Below are 20928 nucleotides of genomic sequence, written 5' to 3' on the forward strand. Positions count from 1 at the left end.
CTATCGTTACCATCGTTTCGGTAATGACCAGAAAGATGATTTTTTTTCGAACCTAATGATCGTATCAAATCGAGTCCGACTAAGATGAGTGTATTACTTGGTTCATAGAACCAAGTTCGATGAAGTATCTGACTTAAACCAAAAGATTGAAGTATCGTGGTCGCCGTCAAGTAATAAGCTTGTAGCTAGAAGTGCTGGATGCTAGAATGTGATTATGTCACATTAGAACATGAAGGAAGGTATATTCTATTTTGGAATCTGACTCTAAAAGAACTGAGTCTATGCATTGCATCATACAATGAGACGTCATTAGGAAAAGACCCATCGGACTGTTACGATAAGCGAAGTAAAGAACTTATCTTAAGTTAAGTCTGTTTAAGAAGGAACATGAGTCTCAAATAAGGGTCAAGTTTGTAATTCGAAGGTTACGATTGAAAGACCAACATATTATGAAGAGCAGGTGCAAGATTGAGCACCGTCAATAGTCAAGAAATCCAAGAGTTAAATACTCATTTGAAAGGACATAAGAGTTACAGTTATTACCTTGGATGAAAAGATAACATATGGAGTCATTATACAAGCCCTTTTTCGATGTTGATTCCGGGACGTAATCATCCTAAGGGGGAGATAATTGTAACGGCCATAGATTCGAGCTACTTAATTTAGAGATAATAAACATTAAAAATGACTTTTTGATAGAAGATTATTTAGCATAAATAATCTTAACCGAAGTTATAGTATATGTCACAAGGATTATGTACATATAAGGAACGCTGAAATTCGACTTATAACGAAGAAGTTATAACCCGTGGAAGTTTTGTGACTAAATCAACATGACACCGCATATCGCAAAAAGTGAATTTTTGAAAAAAAATTACTTTTTAGCCTTAGCGATCGAAATTAAAGTCGAAGTATACATTAAACTGACATCGTGCATATAAAGATCGTCCAAATCTAACTTCATTTGAGGAAGTTATGATTTTTTTTAAGATTTTACATAACAATATACAACCCGTAAATTGAATTTTATATCGATTGATTATTAGCCAACACAACCTGAACAAAATTTGAAAATCTCGTTAATAGGAGCTCAATGATATAAAGACAGTCGAAAACGGACGGCGGATGACAAAGTTATAAATTTTTAATGGACTTTAATTGTTTAAGTCTATTAAAATATAACTTTAAAAATAAATTTAAAATTAGCTGACGGAGTCTAAACGAAAGTTGTAGATCCCGTGGCTACCTATGTGTGGATATAAAGAACATCAAAACCGGAGCTCGTATGAGAACGTTACAGATTTCAGAGGATAATTAATTTTTGGGATTAACCGGCGAGTAACACGAGGGAAAATCTGTGCCACACCTTCTTCCCCATGGCTTGGAACCTGATCGCGACATGTGGCATGAGTACCCCCATTGTAACATACAGTACGACCAACGTACCCTTTGCGTACGCCCCGCGTACTCGATGCTGGCAACCTATAAATATGTGACATCCCCATTTTCACGACCAGAAAAGACTGATTTGTTTATGCTTTGTTTTATAAAATCAGAGTAATCCTTTGGTTAAAAGAGTTGTGGAATTTGATCCCAAAACAAAATATGATAGAAATTTATCAAAGCATTTCTTAAATAAAAGTATTTTCATTATATAACAAAATCTCGGGATGTCATGTTCCGATACAGACACATAAGCATAAACAGAACTTACATTTATTTACACTAATGATTTATATCTCCTTTAATCCCTCAGTGAAATATGTCTTCATATTGATACCTGTGATACAAAGAAAACTTAGTGAGTCAGGCTTAGGAGCCTGGTGAGCATATAGGGTTTTCAACCCATAATAATATAATTATTATATTTAATCAACAAACAATCTACCCAATTACCCATCGCCATTATCTTCTTTATTTCTTAAGGTTTTACCCTAAGAACCAGCTATCCTTCATTCATTCATTCCTAAGGATTTACCTAAGGAATTGTCACGAAGTCCATTGCTGCCAAAGTTTATCTATCCGGTACTAAATCCATAGCTATCAGGCGCTAACTCCATAGTCACCAAGGTTCACTTAACAAACGCTAACTCCATAGTCGCCAAGGTTTACTCAAAAAGCCTTAACTCAATAGTCGCCAAGGTTTACTCAACGTGCGCTACCTCCATAGTCGCCAAGGTTCATCAAATAGGCACGAAGTCACATCGTCGCCAAGGTTTATACAATAGGCGCTAACTCCATAGTCACCAACTATCCTATCTACCCATGTTCTACCTAACATTTTCGTAGATACAAATACTTACACAGTTTAAATCATTTAACACCTATATAAAACATCAATTCTATGCCCATCTCAAATAGACAAACAATATATAAACACATAACACGTATTTCATAGCAAATACTTCGGATTTATGTGTTAGAAGAAAGTGACTACACACTCGCCCAAAACATATACTTAATACATTCAAACAATACTTGTATTAAAATCGTGTTTATGAAAGGGACTATACATTCACTTGATCAGAAAGATGATCAAGCAGCACTACGGCTCTAAGAGTAGTATTTCTTTGGTGAAACCGGGAGATCTTCACAAAAACCGGGTTTCTCGCGGGCAGAGTTTCGGCTCGGAAACTTTACTTCTCGGGATCTTCGGGGCTTCGGGACTTGCTTCGGGTCTTGGGATGATACTGGGGCTTCTAGAGTATAGCTTTCATGTAAAAAGAGGTAATACGGAGGAGAGGAAAGGAATTGAGCAACAAAACCCGAAGGCCTTGCTTTCCTTTTATAGGGATGGGAAGAGGCTCGAACGCACGGCGTTCCCTAGGGGAACGCAGGGCATTCCCACATACGTCATGGCTTACGATCTTCAGATTCGACATGTGATGTGACATGTGATGGGACAGGGTCTGGTGCTCCGAACGCGTTGTGTTCCCTGAAGGAACGCATGGTGTTCCCTTCCAGCTCAGCCTCGAAGTTTGTGCCTCAATCTTTGAACTTCCGTAACTTTCGCGTACAAGCTCCGTTTTCGACGTTCTTTATATCCACGCGTAGGTGAGATTATGCTCTACAACTATCATTTAGACTTCGTCAGCAAATTTTGACTTTATTATTTATTATATTATTTTTAACAGGCCGGGACTAGAAAAGTCCGTTAAAAATCCATAACTTCTTCATTCAACGTCCGTTTTCGTCTGTCTTTCTTCCATTGGACTACTATTGATGAGATCTTCGATTCTTGTTTAGATTGTTTCGACTAAAAACTCGCTCGATCTCATAATCGAACTTTGGGCTGCATACCGTTAAGCTGAAACTTAGAAAAATCATAACTTCCTCATATAAAGTCAGATTTACACGTTCTTTTTTATGCACGTTCTCGGTTTAATGTATTCTATAACTTTTGTTTAAATTACTCAGGCTAATTGTGTCTCTAACTTAAATTCACTATTTACGTCACGTAGTGGAGTGCCGGTTCTGTCGCGAAACTTCGACAGGTCATAACTTCTTCGTTATAACTTGGATTTCGACGTTCCTTATTTGTATGAAATCCTTGTAACATATACTACAACTTAGTTAAGATTACTCCTTCTAAATAATATTCCATCAAAAAATCATTTTTAATGCTTATCGTCTCTAAATTGACTAGTCCGGATCTACGGACGTTACAATTATATCCCCCCTTAGGATGACTATGTCCTAGAATCATAAATGAAAATAGGACTTGAATAATGATTCCATACATTATCTTTTCATCCTAGGTAATAATCGTAACTTCTATGTTTCTTCGAATGAGTATCTAACTCTTGGACTTCTCGATAGCAGGTAGTGCTTAATCCCGCATCTGCTCTTCGTACTATGTTGGACTTTCAATCGTAACCTTCGAGTTACAAAATAAATCCTTATTGAGGACTCCTTCTTCTTCTTAGGACAAGTACTTTCCTTTATCTATTGTAACAAACCGATGGGTCATGTTCTAATGACCCCTCATCATATGATGCAATGCTTAGACTCAGGTCTCTTAGAGTCAAATTACAAAACAAACGAAACCTTCCTTCATGTACTAATGTGACATAATCACATTTTAGCAAGTAGCATTTCTAGCTACTACTACTTTAACAACAAGCGCGATGCTATCAGTCACATTGATTTCAATCTTCTGACTTCAGTCAGATGCTACATCGAACTTGGTTCTCTGAACCACGTAACAAACTCATCGTAGTCGGACTCAATTCGATATGACCACTAGGGTCGGAATAACAACCATCTTACTAGTCATTACCGAAACAATGGTAATGACATACTTGAATAAAACGGAATCAACTACTAGTTTCTTGGTAACCTTGTGACTTTCCCTGATCCAAGTGCGAGTCCTGTGCTTCCGGTAGTATAGATCTCTACTACCATTCACAGCTGCTCGTACTCGTCCCAAGTAATGTCTCGTAGTTAACCAAGTCACCATACATAAATCATATAATCATTCAACACATCAGATAACAAAACCAAGGTTTATATTATTTCTTGAAACGATTACACAAAGGTTCAAGTTCACCCTATACTATGCCTCTAATAGGCTACACTTCCTGATACAGACTTTATATATAGACATGAAGTCTTCATCTTTTAATCCTCCCATCGTTTTCTGCTTCGTCGAGGAGCATGTGGAATGCACTTGGCTGTGGAGGTGTGTTTTTCTTTGGGAAATCTTTAGAAATATGCCCTTCTTCGTTACATCTGTAGCACACCTTCTTGATAGGTGCGCACTTGTTGGCATAATGCCATGTCTTCCCACATTTGTAGCAAGTCATCTCCTCGCTACATTTCCTGAACTGTTTTTTTACACTTCTCACACCACTTAGCTTCATATTTTCCCCCAGATTTCGAGAATTTGCTTTCTTTGTTGATTATTGAAGATCCTTCATGTTTCCTTTTCTCACCAACTTTAGCTCTCTCCAGACCCTTTTCTTTTATTTGGGTCTCAACATTCCAGATGGCGGCTTTCAAAGTGGTTGCTTGCTTGACTATCGGACCAAAGTCCGCTGATAATCCATTAGCAAACTTGTTGACCTTGGAAAGTTCAGTTGTAATTAGGTATGGAATAAGCTTCATCTTCTCTGTAAAGCTTGTAGCGTATTCAGCGACGCTCAATTTTCCTTTCCTGAGATTCTAGAACTCATTGTTGATTTCCAGAAGATCCTGCTCAGAGCAGTACTGCATTTTCAGTTGCACCATGAACTCTTCCCAAGACATCTTGTTAGCTTCCCCCTTAGGCATCGAACCAACCAATAACTTCCACCAGCTCAGTACTCCAGATTTTAACAGAGGAATTGCAAGAGCGGTCTTCTGTCTGTTGCTACACTCGCAACTTTCAAACATTGTCTCCATCTCGGAGATCCAGTCCATGACTTGCATCGGTGTCGGGCTCCCAGAAAGACACGGTGGTTTGGATGCCATGAAATCCTTGTACTTGCATCTACGTCCATCATTTCCTCCATCCTGGTTGTTTCGGTGGACTATTTTTGGTTTGGCTTGACCAACGGTCCCACTGTAGCTCCCTCCTTCCGAATGCCCTCCATTTACTTCGGGCTCTTCCACTTGAATTGACAGTTCTTCACGATTCTGTCGAAGCAACCGCCTGGTCTCCTCCATTTGACGATCCAACCTCGCTTGCATCATTGCTTGTATACTAGCCATCGTCATTGGCTCAGGTGCTGCAGCTACAACAGGTATTCGCTCAATCACTGGTGGTTGATTCCTGTTCTCATTTGCGTTTCCAACTCTGCTTCTAGTTCTTGCCATTCTTGATCTATACACCGAATAAGGTGAATTTAGATCCTCATTCACGATAGATACATATATCATCCTTATCACTCCGAAACGTTTACATGCTAGTTCTAATATCATAACCATATGCTTAAAATCCTAAACACATAAGAGTTCCTGATCCGGTCGGCAACAGACCATAGATCCGATCAAATACTATCATATATGGTAACATATAACATTTAGCACATAAAAGCATTCTAAGCATCATCCATAAAATAAACTAATGTTTGCGTCCATTTAGGTGTACTACCTAACATCTTTTTGACATGCTCCTCACGATTATTACTTAGCATTCTACGTTTAAGTCAAGAAATTTCTTACAAATTCCTAGTTCGCTTAAACTAATGCTGTAATACCAACTGTGACATCCCCATTTTCACGGCCAAAAAATACCGATTTGTTTATGCTTTGTTTTATAAAATCAGAGTAATCCTTTGATTAAAAAAGTTGTGGAATTTGATCCCAAAACAAAATATGATAAAAATTTATCAAAACATTTCTTAAAGAAAAGTATTTTCATTATATAACAAAATCTCGGGATGTCATGTTCCGATACAGACACATAAGCATAAACAGAACTTACATTTATTTACACTAATGATTTACATCTACTTTAACCCCCTAGTGAAATATGTCTTCGTATTGATACCTGTGATACAAAGAAAACTAAGTGGGTAAGGCTTGGGAGCCTGGTGAGCATATAGGGTTCTCAACCCACAATAATATAATTATTATATTTAATCAACAAACAATCAACCCAATTACCCATCCCCATTATCTTCTTTATTTCTTAACGTTTTACCTTAAGAACCAACTATCCTTCATTCATTCATTCCTAAGGAATTGACACGAAGTCCATTGCTGCCAAAGTTTATCTATCAGGTACTAAATCCATAACTATCAGACGCTAACTCTATAGTCACCAAGGTTCACTTAACAAGCACTAACTGCATAGTCGCCAAGGTTTACTCAACAAGCCCTAACTCCATAGTCGCTAAGGTTTACTCAACGTGCGTTAACTCCATAGTCACCAAGGTTCAACAAATAGGCACGAAGTCACATCGTCGCCAAAGTTTATATAATAGGCGCTAACTGCATAGTCACCAACTATCCCATCTACCCATATTCTACCCAACATTTTCGTAGATACAAATACTTACATAGTTTAAATCATTTAACACCTATATAAAACATCAATTCTATGCCCATATCAAATAGACAAACAATATATAAACACATAGCACGTATTTCATAGTAAATACTTCGTATTTATGTGTTAGAAGAAAGTGACTACACACTCACCCAAAACATATACTTAATACATTCAAACAACACTTGTATTAAAATCGTGTTTATGAAAGGGACTATATACTCACTTGATCAGAAGATGATCGGGAAACACTGCGGCTCTAAGAGTAGTATTTCTTTGGTGAAACTGGGAGATCTTCACAAAAACTAGGCTTCTCGCGGGCAGAGTTTCGGCTCGGAAACTTTACTTCTCGAGATCTTCGGGGCTTCAGGACTCGCTTCGGGTCTCGGGATGATATCGGGGCTTCGAGAGTATAGCTTGCACGTAAAACGAGGTAATACGGAGGAGAGGAAATGAATTGAGCAACAAAACCCGAAGGCCTTGCTTTCCTTTTATAGGGCTAGAAAGAGGCTCGAATGCAAGGCGTTCCCTAGGGGAACGTAGGGAGTTCCCACATACGTCATTGCTTACGATCTTCGGATTCGACAGGTGATGGGACAGGGTCTGGTGTTCCGAATGCGCTGCGTTCCCCTCCAGCTCAGCCTCGAAGTTTGTGCCTCATTCTTTGAACTTCCGTAACTTTTATGTACAAGCTCTGTTTGCGACATTCTTTATAGCCACGCGTAGGTGAGATTATGCTCTACAACTATCATTTAGACTTCGTCGGCAAATTTTGACTTTATTTTTATTATATTATTTTTAACAGGCCGGGACTGGAAAAGTCTGTTAAAAATCCATAACTTCTTTATTCGACGTCCGTTTTCATATGTCTTTCTTCCATTACACTACTATCGACGAGATCTTCGATTCTCTTTTAGATTGTTTCGACTAAAAACTCGCTCGATCTCATAATCGAACTTTGGGTTGCATACCGCTAAGCTGAAACTTAGAAAAATCATAACTTCCTCATACAAATTCTGATTTAGATGTTCTTTTTATGCACGCTCTCGGTTTAACATATTCTACAATTTTCGTTTAGATCACTAAGGCTTAATGTCGCTCTAACTTAAATTCACTATTTACGTCGCGTTGTGTCGTGCCGGTTCTGTCGGCGAAATTTCGACATGTCATAACTTCATCGTTATAACTCGGATTTCGGCGTTTTTTATATGTACGGAATCCTTGTAACATATACTACAACTTAGTTAAGATTACTCCTTCTAAATAATCTTCAGTCAAAAAGTCATTTTTAATGTTTATTGTCTTTAAATTGACTAGCTCGGATCTACGGGAGTTACAAAATAGAAGTCGTTTTTCACTCTTTTTCTAACATCTCTTCAACCAAATCTCTCCGAAACACACCCAAAGTCTCTAGGATTTTCTCTATCCTTTCTTAGGAGTTAGTAGCGAGTCCCGAAATGTTGGAAAGCCCTGAGTAAAAGAGCTTTCGGCTCAGCATTTTTGCCCACGCAGAGCTTGGTTTCTCGCTAAACCACCTGTAAGTTAAGTTAGGCTTACTTTACTTTAAGTATAACTTATGTTTAAGCTCATTATCATTATTAGGAACCTATAAACAAAAGTTATCAGTGATTCCAAGTCCTTATACTAATTGATTTACTTACGGGGATGATGTATAAGTTGTGATTAAATGAGGTGTTTAAAGTGGAATTTCCAAACAGTATACTTCGTATACCAAACGGACCATACCTCTGATCCAACCTGGTTGTTCCTTACTTGATAGATTATGAAAGTGGACTTTGAGTTAAAGATGAATCTAGAATAATAATTAGTCGCAATAAATATTAGACTAAGAATTAATAATGATGATACTAGGTTTCGTCAAAGGAAAAGACAATTGTTAGAAGCGAAGCGCTGCCCGGATTTCGAGTTGTCACTTTAAAAAATGGGTGCATAGTTACTTTCGTCTTACTCATAAATATGAAGTATTTAATACTAATACATGCTATATGTTCTTATTATCTGTGTTCCTGATATCTATACTAGATGAACGATTTATACATGTTTTACTTGATTTAAACTATATATGTATTTTTATACCTATAAATATATTGGGTAAATATGGGTAGATGAAAGATAATATGGATGAAAGATGATATAGATGATGAAAGGTGAAAGATGATGAGAAGCCTTGACTTTAAAGTTGATCTAATCATCTAACAGAGTATAGATGACGACCACAGACTATTCTAGACAGTCCAATCGACGCTAGCAGGCTCACAACCTGTAGGTGTTTTTGAATTACGTGTTCACCAGATGTACTTTAAAAACCCTGGCAGTTATGGACTTATTGCCTCATAAATGAACATTGGCAGCTCTGGACTTAGTGCCTAATAGTTAACATTGGCAGCTGTGCTTAATAGATTACATTGGCAACTATGGACTTAGTGCCTCTTAGATAAACCCTGGCAACGATAGATTTCGTGCCTATTCCTTAGGAATAAATATTGAAGAATAGATAATTCTTAAAGTAGATCCTTAAAAATAAAGCAAAATAATGTGGATAGGTAATCGAGTTAATTGTTTGACATCAAGTATGTGAAGAAATAAATTAACTATATTATTGTGGGTTGAAAACTCTATGTACTCATCAGGTTTCCCAACCTTACCCACTCAATTTATTTATATCACAGGTATCGATGTGAAGATACATTACATTGAGAGATTAAAGGAGATTTAAATCAATAGTGTAAATGAATGCAAGGTTTGTTTATGCTTATGTTATGACATCCCGATGTTTTAATATAAAGAAAATACATTTTTTCGGAAATGTTTTGATAATATATTTATCATATTTTTGCGGAAAAATTCCGCAATAATATTCTTAAAAAATGATATTCCTATTTTAAAATAAACATAAATAATTTTTTTTAAAATGACCATGAATTTTGAGATGTCACAGTTACATTAATGTTATAATTTTGTATAATAAAAAGAATATAGCAATGACATTCAAATGAAATACCCTTCAAATCGATTACATCAAACAAAAAGTTGGTTCGATTGAGAATTTTATCTTTACCCGGAAGAGATCGATACTATCTTGATTGGAAAAAAGAAGAAGGAAGCCAAACCATTAAACCGATGATATCATGGTTTCGGGAAGGATAGAAACAACGATATGGGTGAATAGAGTTGATTTTTTTTCCGGGCGATTGAATGGAGCGACTTATCTTGTCGGCGGTTTTTAGAGAAAGAAGGGGAGAAATTGAGGTGAAGAAGAACCATCATGGGATAAAAGAGAGATTATGTCAAAATTTTTAATTTATTTCCTTAATTGTAGAGATTTAACTAAATGATTCTATTAATTGAAAATGCAAAAATCTGAAAATACCCTAAATGGTTTAATAAATTATTTAATTTTTGTTAGTTTTTGGTCCATTCATTTACACAATAATTATATAGAACATTTGAATCTAACAATCTCTATTACTCTCTCTCTCTCTATACATATATATATATATATATATATATATATATATATATATATATATATATATTAGAAGTTAATCTACACAATTTTTTTTAAATGAGTTATTAGCTTATACCTTTTTTCCACCACATAAATAATCCACACATTTAAAAAAATGATGGTTCAACTTATAGGATCTTTGATTCTTTCCACCGCATAAACGAATACAAATATTTTAAAAAAAATTACACTAGGTACATAAAATAATAAACAGTTTTATAAAATGGAAAATGTCACTGTAACCCAACGAACTTTTAGATTTTGGTTTAAATGGTCCCTTGTGATATTTTTTTGCATTATAAAGGAACAAATTCATGTTTTCAGGATTTAAAATGACATTATCAAGAATGTGAAGGGGTCATCCGGTGAACCCCTCCCTTTTCATCATGTACAATCAGACAAGTAGGCCACTTCACTTGCCACCTATCTGAATATTTGAGACGTCACAATGACCCTCTATGGGATCGATGAATTTCTCTATATTGCAATCTCTATGAATCAGATCTAGGTCAAGAGACCCTGCCAAAAACGTGAATCGACTCCAACGTTTAGTTAACCTCCCGTGATTGTGATCTCGAGCGTCCTCAACCAGATTTTTTATGAGCATGTGATGGATAGTCCTTACAAGCCCTCAATTCAACATTGTAGTGTTCTTCTAAGAACCATTGCAGGCAACATTTCACCAAATTTGGATCTTGTTTTTTGGGTAGTAAATAAATTTGAAGTCACAAGAAACTCTCTTTCAAAAAGCGTTTATGATGGTATTCATAGATCATTAACAAGCGTAGGTCAATTTGATGAAGCCTAGAAGATGATGACAACCATGAAAGATGCAGGATACGAACCCGATGACATAACCTACAGCCAATTAATCTTTGGTCTATGTAAAGCCAAAAGACTAGAAGATGCAACCAAGGTGCTCGATGAAATGCAAGCGAATGGTTGCAATCCTGACATCAAGACATGGACGATTCTAATCAAGGGACATTGTTCAGCCAATGAAGTTGACAAAACTCTGATCATTTTCGCCAACATGATCGAGAAAGGTTGCGAGGTTGATGCGGATCTTTTGGACGTTTTGGTAAATGGGTTCTTGAGTCAAAACAAGGCCATTGAAGCACACCAGGTGCTTGTTGAAATGACTGAGACAAGACAGGTGGGGTGAAACCATGGCAGGCAACCTACAAGAATTTGATCATAAAACTGTTGTTAGAGAGGAAATTTGGGGAGGCCTTGAAGCTCCTAAGGCTGATCAAAAAACTGCTTGTAAGGACTATCCATCATATGCTCATAAAGCTCTAATGCTTCTTTCTTAAACATTCAGGACGTTGGGTTTGATTTAGGCTTAATTTCATCTAGGTTCAAATTTTAATGGTGGGGGTTTGATTTAGGCTTAATTTCATCCTCCAGCCATAAACACATGATCTTCATCCCCCGATCTCTCCCAATCTTGATCTGATTTGGGCGGTGGAAGTGTCGACTAGTGAGTATAGGGGAGGGGAGGGCTTTCACCGGTTGGTGGCTGAAGTAGAGATGAAGCAGAGCAACGACAAAAGGAGGCATCGTCGTTGATGGTAACCAAAGCAACGATATATAGGGTTCGGTAAACAGGGCGGTCATAGGTTTCAAACCTGTGATGTTTTTTTTTTCTGAAGTAATGGTGAGGTTTGATTTGGGTTTAATAAAGAAAACCAAGGTGGAAGGAGGGAACAAGATGATCTAATGAAGGAAATAAGGGAAGAAGGTGGTGGGGACCAATATTTGTTGACTAGGACCGATATAAAGGTATATAATTACAAATCAACATATTATTTCCTATGTGGAACTCTTTTTGACATCAGTAACCTATTATTACAGGTAACTTAGCCAAACTAGCCGGTAAGAGTTGAATTCGTTCCCTTATAATGCAAAAAAATATCACAAAGGACCATTTAAACCAAAACCTGAAAGTTTGTTGGGTTATAATGACATTTACCATTTATAAAAAAAAAATAGTTAAATAAACAATCTCAAACATTCTGAAATTGCAAAACGTTCATATTACAGTATTTTGAAAAATAACATCACATATGCACTATGCAAGACAAGGTCATTATTTAATTTTAGGGAATTGCAAACCTTAAGTATTTAAGTATTACATTTATATCCTTCCAAATTTTATAATTACATATATATCCAAAATTATATTTTAATTAGGTTTAAATTCATTTAATTTTAATTTTTTGTATATAAAATTAGAAAATACATATGATATTACTAAAATACCCTTTTTAAGTTAAAAATTAAATTACTCTATTTATGTTGTAGAGCGTCCTCTTCATCAAATTGGCTACCCGCCATTAATGTATGTATGCTCTCTTTATTTTAGACAATCTAATAATAAACATGTTTATTTATTTGAAATTGACGCATGCGGCTGGAAGTCAATACTTTCGTCTTCGTTACAACAACTTGGGTACTTTTGTCACTCTCAATTACCTTCATTTCCAGGCTTACTATTTGGGTGTGCCATTTCCAATTGAGAAAGCTCACATTAGAAATATTACCACCTTCAACGACAATGGCAATGGAGGGGTTGTAATTCCTTAGATTCTCAACTATCCCGTTAGAGGTCTTGTGCATGAGGGCAGAATTGGAACTTTGAAGATTTATTTAATTAAGTTTAATCCTAATTAAATTTATTTAGTTCTATTTATTAATAATTTGGAAAGGGCATTTTAGTACAATTACCTTTTATTTTGATTTTTAAATATATTTTTTTGTATTAAATTGAATTATACCTCATTAAATTACAGATTGGATCTAAATGTGATTTTAATAGGTTAAGAAGGATATATATGTAATTATAAAGATTGAAAGGATATAAACATAATATTTAATATTTGCAAGGACATATATGAAAAATTCCTTAATTAATTTTCCGCCTTCCTTTCGGGTTTGCTGATTGTATGTTTCCTGCCGTGTATGTAGGTTTCCTTTGATTGACAGGATACCAAAGAAAAATCAAAGGAAATGGTCAAGAATTGTCATTACAAGGAAAGGAACCATAAAGACCAATCTTTATTTTCTGCCCACAAGAGACTTGTTGCATTATTTGTAGACTCAAAAAGTCTTTCTGTTGACCTTAAAGCAACGATCTTATTATTCATTACATCCTCATTCCATCATTGTTGTCCATCATTCCATCATTGTTGTCCATCATTCCACCAATTTCATATGGCTCCAGCCCAATTGCTACTCGTCTTTCTAACTATTGTCCTACGTTTCGTATCTGCACAACAGAATGATGGTTCTGTATCTGTTGGTGCATCACTCACAGCCACATCCAATCTCAAACCATGGCTTTCATCTTCCGGTGAATTTGCCTTTGGGTTCCAACAAGTTAAAGGGACCGATAATTTCCTGTTATCCATATGGTATGACAAGATACCTGACAAGACGATCATCTGGTATCCAGAAGAAGGTCGGATGGTGCCTACAGGATCCAAAGTTGAGCTACTTCGTGAAAGTGGACTCGTACTCACGGATCCTCAGGGCACAGAGGTATGGAGATCTGGATCCATTTCCGGTGTTGCATCAGGTTTTATGAATGATACAGGTAACTTCGTGGTTTTTGGTGGCAATTCTCGCAAGTTATGGGGTAGTTATGATTTTCCAGCAAACACCCTGTTGCCTACTCAGGTTATGGAGAGAGGTGGAGGGATGAATTCAACAATCAGTGATGCTAACTTCTCTGGTGGACGATTCCAGTTACGTCTGCTTCCAGATGGGAATCTTGTTCTTAACACTCGAGATACACTTTCAGGTAATACTTATGATGCTTACTATATCAGTGGCACATATGATGATTCTAATTCAACAAATTCCGGTAAACAAGTGATCTTTGATGCAACGGGATACATGTATATATTGAGAAGAAATGGCCAACGATTTGATCTTACTCCAAGAGGGTCACTTCCTTCTGGAGATTATTATCACAGAGCTACTCTAGACTCTGATGGGGTTTTTCGCCAATATTACTTCCCGAAGAATCCCACCTCCAATACAACTTGGAAAGTTATATGGTTCGTGCCAGATAACATATGTGTGGATATAAATGATGATTCGAACACTGGAGCTTGTGGGTTTAACAACGTTTGCAGTTTTGATGGTAACCAGCCAAACTGTGAATGCCCACAGGGTTTCTCATTGCTTGATCCAAATAATCCCAGTGGTGATTGCAAGCCTCATTTCACTCCAACATGTGATGAAGTTGGCTCCAATAATGGGGAAGACATGTTTGATTTCATCGAGCTCGATAATACTGATTGGCCATTTTCAGACTACGTGCACATGAACCCAAGTAATGAAAACACCTGTAAAAGTTCCTGCCTGGAAGATTGTTTCTGTGCTGTTGCAATATATAGGGACACCCAATGTTGGAAGAAGAAGCTTCCACTTTCTAACGGGAGGAAGGTTGCTTCAGCTAATGTTAAGGCGTTCATTAAATACCGTATAGGCGATCAACCTCTTAAAAACCCTCTTGGGCTTCCTGGAAAAAATAAAGATCGAAGAACTCTGATAGTTGTCGGATCGGTTCTCCTAGGTACTTCAGTATTTGTCATCTTTGTATTGACTGGTGTGATTTGTGTGGGTTTCTTTGTAATCTACAAGAAGAAGCCCATAAACACATATTCAATTCGTAAAGCTGTGGAAACCAATCTGCCTTCTTTTACGTATCAAGAACTAGTTGAAGCTACAGACGGATTCAAAGATGAATTGGGAAAGGGGGGTTTTGGGATAGTCTATAAAGGTGTAATAGGAAAAAAGATCGTAGCTGTGAAGAAGTTGAATACTGTAGTTCATGATAGTGATAAGGAATTCAAAACGGAGGTTGACACCATTGCAAAAACTCATCATAAAAATTTGGTACAGCTTCTTGGGTATTGTGATGAAGGTGATCAGCGACTATTGGTTTATGAGTACATGAGCAATGGCACTTTGGCGATGTTTCTTTTTGGGGACTCAAGACCGACATGGAGACAGAGGAGTCATATTGCTGTTGGGATTGCTAAGGGACTCGCATACCTTCATGAAGAGTGTAGCACCCAGATCATTCACTGTGACATAAAGCCTCAGAATATACTTCTTGATGACTACTTCAATGCCAAGATTTCTGACTTTGGAATGGCAAAACTTTTGATGTTGAATCAAAGTCATACGAACACTGGAATAAGAGGAACAAAAGGTTATCTTGCTCCTGAATGGTTTAGGAACACACCTGTCACAGTAAAGGTTGATGTCTATAGCTTTGGTGTGTTGCTTCTAGAGATCATTTCATGCCGAAAGAGCTTGGTGTTTGAGAGCGATGATGAAGGGATGGTGGTTTTAACTGATCTTGCATGGGATTGCTATCAAGAAGGTCGGCTGGAGGCATTTGTTGAGAATGATATGGAGGCCTTAAATGACCACAAAAAACTTGCAACATTTGTGATGGTTGGTCTTTGGTGTGTACAAGAAAACTCGTCATTGAGGCCTACCATGAGGAAGGTCAACCAGATGCTTGAGGGAGGAATTGAAGTGGTGGAACCTCCATGTCCATACAGCTCTTTCTCTGTTACCAATTACTAAACTCTAGCCACTTGTTCCATGTAATTGCTATATTCTGTTTTTATGGTCAGTTTTTGTGTTAGCACCATCTTCCGTAATCTGTAAGCATATACAAATTGTAAAATACCCTTTGCATTATCAAGTTGAGGTTGGTTCTCTTTCAAGTTTTACTATATATATATATATATATATATATATATATATATATATATATATATATATATATATATATATATATATATATATATATATATATATATATATATATATATATATATATATATATATATTCCCATTATTCATTCTGAATTTTAGGATTTTTGAACTATCATGGCGGGTAGATGTTAATGCTCTTCATTTTAGAAAATTGCTATTGGAGTTAATCTTAAAACATCTTCATTTTTTAAGAATGAAGAATATAGAAACTGTTATTACAAAGAACTAACATAAGTTTTATGAACTCCACAGCAAAATTACAATATTCTGGACATATTTATACACAAGAAAAGGTGCAACCATTCATAATCGTCATACCCTTCAAATTTGGTGGTTATTTAATAACAATAACTACCAGTTAACTAAATACATAATAACTAGCTTTAACTTCCATAATTAACTAACTTCTGGTTACTAACTAATCATTAATAACCACCTTTAAGAATTACCAAACTAACCTTAAGTCTAGCTTGCATTTCAACTAAACTCTAGCAAACCCAAAAGCAGCAAACATAATGATGTGAAATCTTTTACCAACCAGACTAGGCTCCTCCTAACCCAACACAACTTGTGTTTGGATCAGAAATTCAACCCCTTCAAAAGTTCCTCATCATTGGACGAGGCATTCACCCCTATCGTTGCTGCACTCTTAAACCGTCCATCGACAAAACATTATTTGTCAATCACTACAAGAAATAAAGCCTTTAACAACGACACTAGCTTTAGCGGCGATATCAGGTCTGACGCGCCTAATGTCGCCACTAAAGTCAGCTTCGTCGCTAAAGGTGGCGTCACTAAAAGCTTCATGTCAGCAATTGGTGTGTCGATGCCAAGAGTCAATGATGGCTCTACATTCTTTCGTTGATCGTTCATACCCAACTCGAGTATACCGATGATTTCAGCGAGTTACCGGTGCCACCGGCCTCGTCCACCATTTATCGGCAACATGTTTCCACCCTCACCGGAGGTCGACTTTACCGATGCCGAAAAAAGACTTTTCTGGGCTTCGTCGCTGACGGTAGGTGCTCCTTTCCCTCTTTCCTCTTTCTTTTCATCTTCTAAACGGGATTTGCAATCCATTTGATGATTTTTTTTTATTTTAGGGCTATTTCATACCACCACCGCCACTGTGTTCTTCTCATGCGACCACCACCGTCACTATGTTCTTCTCTGGCCGTAACATTCTGTTTTGAGAAGTTTCTTATTTTGGGATTATGGATAATAAATGGATTAAGTAAAGGTCTTGGGCTTCAAAGGAATGGGGTTTAGACCTTATTAGATGATGATAATGTTCGATAAGTGATTAAATCCTTGGTGTGTGTCTTGGAGTCAAGGGGTAAAATGGGAAAAATGATGGTTTAGACATCTTTCATGAATTATGGTTTTTAGTTCGACATGTGTTAAGCTAAAATTAAGTAGATAGAATTATGGGTCCGTCAATACCTTTCGGTAGATATAAAGATCGCTGAAAAAGGAGTTGAAACGAAGAAGTTATGACTATTTGAAGTTGGAGCGAAATTGGGTGAAACCCGTTCTCACGACGTGAGAGTGCTCACGAGGTGAGAATATATTCTCACGACATGAGAACAGTGCAACCCAAAGCCTACAAAAGTTTTAGGGTTTTCAATGTATTTAAAGGTAAAGATTCACCTTTTAAGGTATTTTCTTAGCCTTCGTTATATCTAAAACCTCTTAGGAGAAACCTTAGCTTCCATTTTCAAGATTCGAGCCTCCCCTCTCCTCTCTCATCCATTTTTGGAGTTTTTGGTGGTTTTGGAGCAATGTATTCATGCAACATTGATCATTGAAGCTTGACAATTGGAGATCTCAACTCTTATATACCTTCTAGACCTTTGTATGTTATAAAGTTCCAAGCTTTATTGAATATTCATCTTGGATCTAAGTATATTTGGTGTTTTGGTCTATTTTAATGAGTTTTTAGTGATATTTGGGAATAAAGTTTGCAACTTTATTACTCTCCAAAGTCCCAAGAGCATTATATGTTTCATATATTGACTCCAACACCCTTTTGATCAGTTTAGAATGTTTTCTTGGACCTCTTTGTAACAACCCAAATTTTCAAAAGAAAATTTTCATTTTTAAATAATCAAAAGATTTCCAATAAACCACAAAATCTCAAGAGCAATTGTTTTCAAATTCATAATATTAATATTATTTCAAATATCAGAGTGTCCCAAAAAACGCCTGAGAGAGTGCATGCCACGCCATCAAGTCTTGCCCTTGCCCATATGCTCAGAAGTATGTAAAACAATCAACAAACTTTAAGTTAATGCTTAGTGAGTTCCCCAGAGCATACCCCACACTAAGGGTGTGCATCAAACCGCACAAACCGCATAAACTGCCTACACCGCACCAAACCGCATCGCATAATGCGGTTTAGAACTAGTGTGGTGCGGTTTGCGGTTTGAAATTTTGTTAAACCGCACTATACGGTGTGGTTTGTGGTTTCCATTTATAACATTACGGTTCAAACCGCACCGCATATATATATATATATATATATATATATATATATATATATATATATATATATATATATATATATAGGGTTAGGTTATTTTGTTTTTACTAACTATTGTGTGCCAGAATGCACAGATCTGGACCATCGGATGGAATATAATCAAAGATCATGGTCTGAGGGTCTATGATAATAGAATATGATAGCATGTACCGTATAATCACACAAATTTCAACATAAGGACATTTTAGTCAATTAACCTATATCAAAAAAGGAAATTTTCGGATTTTTAGGGATAATTAATTCCTTTATTTTTTAAAAATTTGAATATTTTAAATTAATGCAAATTTAAAAATCCGATTTTATTCTATCAGAATGATAGAATGCGAACCATAAACTAGTAAATATATTTTTCGATTTTATTCTGTTAGAATGGCAGAATGCCAACCATAAACTAGTAAATACATTCTGAAAGAATACACAAATCAATTCTTGAACTAATAATATAACAATAATTACATTGTATGATTGTGATTCATTGAATAATAACAACATTCTGAAAGAAAAAATAAAAAAAAAACATCAAAATCTAACAAAAACACTAATCTATTCTGAAGGAATATTATTTTTAGGCAACACTTTATACATTGTAGCATAACACATTCTGGTATAATATACTCTCGTTCTATATGTTTTCTTCCTTTTCCACATCAATGTTAGCCTCTTCAAAACCTAAATCCAAAAAGAAAAGATAATCAATTTTCAAAAATTAAACAATTCAATGCATTATAATAGAATACAGCAATAAATATTCTTATAGAATAAACTATTCTTGCATAATGGTTTTGAATATTCTTAAAGAATCTGTAACATATTCTATTGGAAACGATATAATAGAGAATGGTAATTACCGGATTTAATTTGAAGAAGAATTCCAAAGCCAGGGTAGATAGGAGCACGGGACTTGAACCCGATGATCTTCCCTCGTGTTTTAAGCTTACAAGTCTGGGTTGCTAGCGGTTTTTTCATTGAAGCTTCCTCCAAAGGGCAAGAGGGAATCTTTGATTCTTTCTAAAACATCGGATGTGTCAACATCAAAGTAAGGCTGGTAACCAGCAACTGTGAATACCTTGAACCAACCACTACTTTGTTGTGCTACTGATGAACCAGATACTGGCTTTGAGAATGTATCTAAAGAGAAAATATAACAAAGATTACATCTCTAATAAGTCTAACTGATAGCTGTTCATTAGTTGGTAGTTTGCTTGGAGGATTAAAATAACACGAGTCTTGTTTTCCAATTGGCTGAGGTTTTAGATAGGTTAACTAAGTCATGATGCATTCAAATCCAGAAGAAACTTAAAATGCTAGTAATCTAAGCCCTAAAACTGATGAAGTTTATATGGATTTAACTATGCAGCTGAACTAAATGAGATCCATTAACTGAAGTTACTAAATTGCAGTAGATAGTTGAAAACTAATAAGATGCTTCAAGAATTTAAACACACACCATCAGCATCGCGGGGAGGTCCAGAAGCGCCTAAGATCTTGCCTTGTGTTCCAGATGGGGGAAAGGTTTGGAGAGTTGAATCTGCAACAACCAAAAACCAAATTACTTAATGCTTACAATATAATCCAGCTACCAACGAATAAATTAGGGTTCAGATCTAGTATCAAAGTGATGAAAACACAATTGAAGAAGAGGAGAAGAAGTTTTACAGGAACAGATCCAGAAACATTCTGGTTGTCAATGGTTGTGTAATTTCCGGACTTCATCTTGAATTCCCCTGTATCAAAAGTATGGTACCGATCCGGAGAGTATTTCTTCTTTGTTTCTGGATCTCTTGTCGGCGCTGAGCTCCCATACCCTAACCCTAACTCGTATTCTCTCTAGCCGCCACCATCCATTCGGAGTTTACCCAGCCGCCATCTTCACCCCTCTTACTTCCTCCACCGTTGCCAGCCTTTTGCCTCCACCACCGGTGTTGCGAAGCTATTGTTGAAGACGTGAACCACCACCCCCTTCACACTCATGTTTCGACCGGCAAGGCCACCGACGACCTCTTGAGGCTCTGCCGACGCTGTTCCGTTTTTCTTGCTTCTCCTGTTTCCTCTCCGCAGCAAGAAACCGGCATCCGCTGC

At 36.5% G+C, this 20928-nt stretch overlaps 2 protein-coding genes across 2 annotated transcripts; one reads left to right on the forward strand and one right to left on the reverse strand.

The window, feature by feature from the left end:
* Positions 1-13459: 13459 nt before the first annotated feature.
* On the forward strand, positions 13460-16261 carry LOC145093903 (G-type lectin S-receptor-like serine/threonine-protein kinase LECRK3). Its single transcript, XM_079032149.1, has one exon. It carries the CDS (start codon positions 13515-13517, stop codon positions 16110-16112), a length of 2598 nt encoding a protein of 865 aa, XP_078888275.1. The 5' UTR covers positions 13460-13514; the 3' UTR covers positions 16113-16261.
* A 3250-nt stretch (positions 16262-19511) lies between these two features.
* Positions 19512-20562, reverse strand: LOC145057996 (uncharacterized). The gene is made up of 4 exons (XM_079005920.1): positions 20430-20562; positions 20297-20377; positions 19788-19977; positions 19512-19518 (listed from the first exon to the last, which is right to left on the reverse strand). The coding sequence occupies exons 1-4, from the start codon at positions 20560-20562 to the stop codon at positions 19512-19514; spliced, it is 411 nt and encodes a 136-aa protein (XP_078862046.1).
* Between the last annotated feature and the right edge of the window lie 366 nt (positions 20563-20928).

This window comes from Lactuca serriola, chromosome 1, assembly GCF_051521515.1.
Source record: "Lactuca serriola cultivar US96UC23 chromosome 1, Lser_US96UC23_V15, whole genome shotgun sequence".
NCBI classification, from domain to species: Eukaryota; Viridiplantae; Streptophyta; class Magnoliopsida; order Asterales; family Asteraceae; genus Lactuca; species Lactuca serriola.